Source organism: Marmota flaviventris, chromosome 14, assembly GCF_047511675.1.
Source record: "Marmota flaviventris isolate mMarFla1 chromosome 14, mMarFla1.hap1, whole genome shotgun sequence".
NCBI lineage: Eukaryota > Metazoa > Chordata > Mammalia > Rodentia > Sciuridae > Marmota > Marmota flaviventris.
Genome location: NC_092511.1, coordinates 10039810 through 10048070, shown reverse-complemented (window position 1 = coordinate 10048070; position 8261 = coordinate 10039810). Strand labels below are relative to the sequence as shown.

Below are 8261 nucleotides of genomic sequence, written 5' to 3'. Positions count from 1 at the left end.
AACAATTAGCTAAACACCATTATTTGACAAATTCCCTCAAAAGAGACAGATGCTGTAAGGTGTCTTAATACACAGAGCCAAGTCACAATCAGTCAGTAACTAACAATCAGTCAGACTGGGGCTGCAGCCCAAGGACAGAAGTTTGTAAACCCTTGCTCAAGGAATGAGTTTCATACAACCTTAAGATTTTGGAAAATATATTTTTGTCCCGATTCTTCAAGTTATTCCCTGTTTTCAGGAATGAACTGGGGGACTAGCTAAAGAAGGGGCAGGGAGTGGGGGGACACACAAACTCTAGATTCCTTTTTAAGGAGATCAGGAGAAGAGAAAAAAATAGAAATGCAAATGTGAAATGGTAATGATACACAACATGGAGAAAAGAACCATCACGGAACCTGCTAGCGATTTCCACCAAAGCAGTAAACCCTTTAACTAACAGAAATTCAGTACAATATACACATTAATCAACAACTCCACCATTACTAGGGCTGCTTTTTAAGCAAAATAAAATAAAATAAAATAAAATAACTACAATATTCAAAAACAGAATTCTCATACGATTTGAGAAAGAATAGAGTGAAAAGGCAAATGTTAGCTAAGCTCTTAGCTAAATCCACTCTTAATGGCCCCCAGTATTTAAACTATCATGGATTAAAGCCATGAAAATAAAAATTTCAATTTGAAATTTTATTAGCATGTTGCTAAAATGGTCAATAAAAACATCAACACGATAGGCTTTGTTGACATAGTTGGAAAACTGCTCTCTCGTTTTTTTCAAACTTGATTTCCTTTTCCCCACCTTCTAAGATTTCTATGTTAGGAAAAGCCAAACTAAATATACTGGCTATGGTGTTGTCATAATGCTGGTTTCTGGAATGTTGCCGTGTCCTCCCCCTCCCACTCCTCCAATCCCTTTAAAAATATGACTATTTTTGAAATGCAGCCCGAGGAGGGAGTAATCAAGGGTTCAGAACAATAAGCGCCCTTCTGCACCCATTCAAGTTCCCAGACACCAGGTGAACTATCTCCTTTTCCCGGGTGGGGCCCGCTCTCCACATCAAATTAGCCATGCTATTGTCCTCCCAGACCGGAAGGCTTCCCTTTCTGCCAAGGAGGGAGACTCACAGGCAAATGCGGGTGGGGTGGCGTCTGCTCCCTCTGGTGCAAAGAACAGGAAGCAAAAACTATCTAGCTTAGCCCAGAGCCTGGAATAAAGTCAGGAGACCTGGGGCTGGAGAGCTGGAAGAGTCCCAGGCAGCCTCAGGATAACCCAGAGTCCCGAAAGTGCTTTCTCACAGAACTATTCACAAGTGCACAAGGGGCAGGCTTGATTTCTTGGAAATCCTGCATTCTGGGGACACATTCATACAGGAGGTGAACGGTGCCCTGAAAAGACCAATCCTCGCCTCCGACTGGCCTGTCTGTGCACATTTGGGGTATTGAAGGTCCCTTTTTAGTAATGGGTAATTTCCCTGTCAGGTGCAAGCCACTGACCTTTGACTCACGGGAAAGGTCACGTCCCTGCTCTCCTCTGCCCGTTTCCCTTCTCCCTTTACAACTCAAGGGAAAAGCACTCTCTGGGGTCTCCCAACACCGTTACCACCACTGAGGCTCTCAGCGAGGCGCGCGCAGCTGCGCCCTTTCAGTCCCAGGGTCAGTTCCTGAGACTTCCTGCCGCTGGCCGGCGGGGTGCAAGGGTGCAGCCCCTCGCACAGACCACCGGCGGCTGACGCACGCGGGGGTGGGTTGGGGATCAAGAACTGCCAGCCGCGAAGCCCGCCCGGCACAGACTGGAAGGGAACCCGGCGCTGGACACAGGCGGGGCAGGCAGGCTACTCCTTGTCGTCCACCAAGTCGGCCAGCTCCTGGAGCACTCTCAGGCGGCCACTGGCGTCGATGCGGCGCTTCTCGCGGATGAGGTCTTCCAGGCTGTGAAACCGGGCAGTGTGGATTTTGTTTTCCCCCAGATGCACCTTAAGATAGTACTGCTGCTGCGGGGGCTGCGTGGCGGCCGGCACCTCCCCTCCGGCTTTGAATTCCCGCTTGCCGAAGCGGCACCAGGCGGCGAAGCTTTCCGAGTTCGTCCAGCAGATCTCCTCGCTCTTGAGGCCCAGGTGGCCGCAGGCGTTCTGCACCACCAACTCGGCCACCAGCGGGCGGTAGCGGTACCAGCTATTCACCACCCGGCCCACGTTGGCCGCGTCCGCCTCGTACAGGCTGTCCTGGCGGATCTCGCCTTGGTGCAGGTGGATAATGTGCCCACCGCCCACGTACACCGCCCAGTGCGGGACCGGCGCGGGCGGCTCCCGAGCCGGCTGTAGCCACAGCAGCTCCAGCAGGTCGCCGGGCTCGCAGAGCGCTGGCAGCGCGGTGACAGCGTAGACGCTCAGGTCCGCGCCCTGAGGGCCGCCGCTCACTTTGGAAAAGATGCATTCCTGGCCCCGAAAGGCGGAGAACTGAGTCTCGTTAAGGACTAGTTGGTGCAGCAGGTGGTGGTGGTGGCGGCTAGGGCTCTCTGGGCAGGGGGTGCAGCCTGGGGGGGCCTTCACGCCAAACTTGTCGGGTTGCCCACGTTCGTCCAGGTCCTCCTCCTCATCCGAGAAGAAGTAGGCGACCCCGACCCGAAGTTCGTCTTTCTCAATCCCGGACGGGTCCCCTGTGGGCAACTCGCTGTAGTTGAGGTGGGTGATGCGGTCCAGTTGGTTGCCCATCAATGACGCGGCGAGGCGAGGGCCAGGAACTGGGATCTGCGGAAGAAGAGGAGAAACAGACACCATCAGAGTCGGGGGACTCTAATGTCCCTCCAAGATGGACAGTGCCCCTGGGACCTGCTCGCCCGCGCACGCCCCGCATTATTGTCACCTGCGCCAGCCGAGTTCCCTGTGCCTCCCTGTGGTGGGGAAGGAGGTACAGAAGCCACCAGTCCCGCGGGCCAGAGCGGACGCCACCACACCGCCTCCGACCCTGTCCGGGAAGCCTATTCTAACTCCCACAAGAGAAAATGCAGGCGGGCTGGAGATGATGCGAAGTCCCAATAGGGAGAACGTGGACTGTGGCAGCGTAGGAGACAGACACCCAAGGAAGGACAGAGGGTGGGTTGGGAGGCAGAAGGGACGTCTAAGGCCAGAGAGCTTGAAGAAAGCTGAGCCCACATTTAAGTCCCCACCCGCTCTAGCCCACCTCCCAGTTTTGCCCTAGGTTGCACCCCACCCCTGACCACGGTTTATACAATGACAATCGGACACATTCCCAGGTATTCACTAAATGCCAGCAAAATTCTGCACAGTGACACTGACAGGCTGGTACATACACCCACAATGACAAACCCTCGCGACGACACATTGGCACACTTAGACGCCCTCCCCCCATTCGTACACAATTCCAAACCGAGCTTGCACCCTTGCTAATGCGTGTATACTCAAGCACCCGGGCACACCTGCCCACGCAGGCAGGTGCACTCTGCCCCTTACTTTGCCTGCTTTTAACCCAGCAGAGCCAATCGGACTGCGCCAGGGCGAGGCTGCTCTAAAATAACCTAACAAAGAGACCGGGAAGCCAGTGCAGAATACTAGTGCAGTGTGTGTGTGTGTGTGTGTGTGTGTGTGTGTGTGTGTGTGTAGAGGTTTAGTTTCAGCCCAAATACCCCCTTCTTCCTACCCAATACACGATCCAAACAATCAGTCGGAAAAAAAAAAAATACGTTTCCGAGGCAAAGAATGCCGCCTCTCCGTACCGGTGATTTCCCTGCTCCTGAAACCCCAAACTCCTTTAAAGTCTCCTGGTCCCCATGGGTACTGCGGAGACGGCGGTGGCGAATGGGTCCCGGGCTGCGCGTGAGGCTGTGGCTCAGCTCTACCCCTCGCCGAACCCTGCTTTGCTGCTGTGCCTGGCGCCGTACCGGTGCGCTCCTGTCTTCTCCAGCTGCAAGGGTGCTCCACCTGGGCAGTCGGGGCTGGGCTGTGCTTTCCTACAGCCGCGCGGACGACTCTAAGTAGCCTGAGCAGCAGCTCCAGGGCCCGCCCCGGAACTCGCTCATTGGCTGGAGTGGGTGCCCGGGCCCTGCCAATCTCAGCCGGAGGGGGAGGGATCAGGGGCGGGTCTCTGGTGCGCTCCACCTCGCCCGGCCCCCGCGCACCCGAACGCACACAGCCCCCAGGAGCGTAGGTGTGAGCGCCGGTGGGGAGCGCTAGCTAGGCGCGGCGCAGCTGTACTCCGCTGCTGAGCGGTGTCACCCGCGTCCCTAGTCTCCTCCGAGCTGATTGTAAATGAGCTGATTGTAACACAGTCCGCCCGCGTTCCATGTTCCCTGTTCCGAAGGACAGACTCCAGGAGGGAGGCTGAGTCTGGGGGTGGAGAGGAAAAAAGAACAAAAAAACACCGTGTTCGCATCGCATCTTGGCCCGGGCTCTGCGGGTATTCGCGGGCAGCGAGCGAAATCGCCTAAGGCGGTGCGGGGTCTGTGCTGGGACTCTGGAATCTCAGTTCCTGAGGACCCTTGGGCTGCTCCCTGGCTTAAAGACCCTTTTCCAGCCAGGCACAGATGTTTTTGAAATTGCGCTGGTGGTGTTTAGCTCCTTTGCTTTCAGCCAAATGAAGGTGCTGACCCGGTGCTGGTGCCTGGTTTAAAAGGAGAGAGGTGTCAGTTGCGACCCAAAAGTCTGAGTCTTGGCCGGCCTCTTCCCTGACTCTGCCTGGTTTTGTCCTCCATTTGTTTCCCCCTATGAAAGGGGTGCATCGCAAGTGCCCACAGTAGGACTTGTGTTTCCTAAGCCCCAGAATCGCCATGGGTAAGGGATTTTTGTTTGGTTTTGTGGGAGAATGGTATCATTCAGTAATTCCTGACTGCGTTTCTGGATGAGAACTTCATGAATGAAAGACCCCTGGATATTGGATGCTAAAAAACGACGGTCACAATACAGAATTTTAGACCAACAATTTTCGGAGTTGGGACGTTAAGCCTCAAGAAGTTCCTAGACTTCGGTTCTAGTCTCCATGCTGCTTATGCTTAAGACGGGACTTATGCTATTTATTTATTTATGCCGGGTATCAAACCCATGGCCTTGTACATCTAGACTTTCTCTCTAGAGAGAATTTGATGTTCCCTCTTTGTACCCCCTGCACAGCTGTCACAGGCTCTGTTAGTGCATCTCCCCTGCTTTATCACATACTTGTGTTGATCTACCTCCTTTTTACAAACTGAACTCCATGAGCATAGACTAGCCTGGGTGCACAGCTTTGGATTCATGGCCTCCTCAGTGCTGCGTGTACAATGGGCTCCATGGGAACAATAAAAAGGGAAATAGCCTATAGTGACCACTTCCACCTTGCTAAGAGATTTAAGAAGATGATTTAATCCCCATATCTGAATTGTAATGAGGAAACTAAGGCCCCAGTCCTTGGGCCACCAGTCCATCTGGAGTTGTGGGAAGTTTAGCCAGTTGTGAATTAGGCTACAGTGATTTGTTGAATGAATAAACTCTTGTTTTAGAACACGAAAAAGCTGGTGCTTCAGAGAAGTTAGCTGCTGGGCCCAAGGTCACATGCAGAGTGATGCATATTATCAGTGCTTCTTTTCTTTGACAAACTATTCTGCTTGAGTATTTTGAAACTGTCAAGTCTTCAGTTTGTGTTTGCTTTCTGAAGGTCTCTGCCGGATGCAGTGATTTTTCAAAGTAGATGCTTAATAAGTATTGTGGGAAAATCATTTTAAAGTGGCCAACTGTATACATTTGATTTACTTAAATCTTTTCAGAAATTTGGCCACTGTCCTACCTGCCAATTTATTAGGAAACAAGTGGCCATCCTTGGAACTGACCATAGGTTGTATTTTTTTTTAATTTTCTGTAAATAATAAACAACTCATTTTGGCCCTGAAGTTAAGAGAATTGAACAAGTAGTTTCTGAGACCAAGAAGTGAATTATTGATCTTGTTATAAGCTGGACTTTGGTGCTGTCTGGGAGGAGGAATCTGAGGAGTTCACACTGATGTCTGAGAGGTGCTCATTGAAAGCTGCTCAGCACTTGACTCTGAATACCCCCTGTCCCCTTTTAAACCTCTCTGCATTCCCAAGATCAAATCTTGCTCACAAACATTTTTAACTTACATGCTGTGTCCAGTCCTGCCTGTCCTATTCCATGCTACCCCTGGCTACAGTGTAAGCAGGCTGCTTACTGCTTTGTATCCAACACTCTATAGCTTAATGAACTTAAAAAAATAGTGCCAGTGCTTGGAGAAACAGTACCTAAACTTTAAGATACCAATATGCAACTTTTTGAATTTTCCTCCCATCTCCTCCCTTCTGCCACAGCGAAAGACTTACTGCTTAGTTATTGAGGGAGAATAAATACCTGGGATCCCCCATGAAATAAAAGGCAGGGGAACACACTGAATCCAAGGCTTGGGAAAAAAGAGAGCTAAAAGTAAACCAAGAAAAGGATCTGTACTTTGTAGGCTTTTGGCAGTTATGAAGGAAACGAAATAAAAAGTCGAAGGATGCCAACATTATAAAACATTTATTTTCATCACAAATGTTGTTTGCAAATTGTTTTTTCTTTTATTGTTACACTAAAGAAATACAATGTCATCAACAGCAGAATATAGTCATCAAAGCACAACTCAAACCCAGCTACTTTGAACTGTATTTCAATACTTGTGAGCTGGTTAACTGGGTCTGTTACCCTAACCTTTGCAGGTCAGATTCCTTACCTACAAAATATAGATAATAAAAATATCTCCCTCATGAGGTTGTTTGGAGTTTAGATGTAAGCATAAGTGGAGTGTCCGGTGCCTAGTGACCTTTCAGTCAGAGCTACCCTATTATTATTGATGGAGGAGGGGGAGAGGGTCTCATACTCTATTTGTTCACGACAATTGTGGCTTAGATCTGGACTGTCCCCCAAAACTCATGTATTGGAAGAACGGTCCCCGATGCAGTAAGGTTCAAAGGTGAGGCTTTTAGGCAATGATTGGACTATGAAGGCTCTACTCTGTGGAATAATCCACTTGATGGATAGCTGTGTAGACTATTAAGAGGTGGGACTTAGCTGGAGGAAGTGGGTCACTGGGGTGTGCCCTGCAAGGGCTAATCTTCAACTCAGCCTCTTCCTCAGAAAATCAATCTCTGTCTCCCTACTTGCCCCCCTACCCCCACCAGTTGCCATGAGCCAAGTTACCCTTTTCTACTATGCCCTTCTGCCATGGTGTTTCTGCCTTGGAGTCAGCTGACCATACACTGAATCTCTGAAACCATGAGCCAAAATAAACGTCCTACCTCCAAGTTGTTATTGTCAAGTATTTTGGTCACAGTGATGGAAAGCTGACCTACACAGAGCTGTGAAGTTCTGTCTTTTCTTTCCCTAGGCAGAACCTAGCTCTGTCTGCTAGAGTGTCCACCACCGTCCCTGGCTGGAGTGTGGGGTGTGGGATGTTCCTGTTTTAGGGTGGTGAGTGTCCCGCCCATATTTAGGCTTAATGCTCACTATAGGATTCTGTATGTGAGCCCTTGGACTAATCACACCTGGGGTCCCAGAGGACTAAGAGTCTCTTTAAATGAACATTTTCTGCTATAGGACATGTGTGTGGAAAGGCCCAGGGAGTCAGTCAGCTGCGTGACGTTTTTATTAGCGCCATTGTGGGCATCTTCTCCCTTCCTTCTTCAGCAGTGTATGGAAAGTTTTCTTTCAAATTTTGCTGACCATGTCCTTGGCTCAAACTTCCATCCATTAAAACTGGCCCTGGATGGAAGGGTTCAGAAGAGATGTGCATTTTCCTTCAGTTCTTCTTTATATCGCTGTTTTCTAGAACATGTTTTGGCTTTTGATTGTATGGCCTATTTTAACATTTGTCCTTTAATGAAATGAAATGTCCTATTTCCTGTTGTTGGCTGCGTTAGGCAGTGATCATGCTGACCCTCCACTGGGCTAAAGAATACTCTGTAACCTTCTGCAGCAGAGACGTTCTGTGGCTCCAACAACCCCGTCCCTCCCTTCCAGCCTGTGGCTAACTGCCAAGTTCATGCATTCTAGGAGGGCTGCTGTGTAACTGAGTTCTGCCCAACAGAATGTGGGCGGGAGTAGAGGAAGCCACTCTCAGGATGATCTCCTGAAAACTGTTGACATGGTCTTCCCCGAACTCTCTTTTGCCATTGGTGATCCGTCGGGGATCCATGGTAGAACTCTTAGGATCTGATGGACAGAGGAGCCACTAGATGCAAGGAAGCCAGGGTTCCTGAATGACTGCTTAAAGCAAATAATATCCCCTC

The 8261-nt window shown here is 50.2% G+C and overlaps 1 protein-coding gene across 1 annotated transcript; it reads right to left on the bottom strand.

The window, feature by feature from the left end:
• Window positions 1-1832: 1832 nt before the first annotated feature.
• On the bottom strand, window positions 1833-3927 carry Lratd1 (LRAT domain containing 1). The gene is made up of 2 exons (XM_027937904.2): window positions 3734-3927; window positions 1833-2747 (listed from the first exon to the last, which is right to left on the bottom strand). The coding sequence occupies exon 2, from the start codon at window positions 2709-2711 to the stop codon at window positions 1833-1835; it is 879 nt and encodes a 292-aa protein (XP_027793705.1). The 5' UTR covers window positions 2712-2747; window positions 3734-3927.
• Between the last annotated feature and the right edge of the window lie 4334 nt (window positions 3928-8261).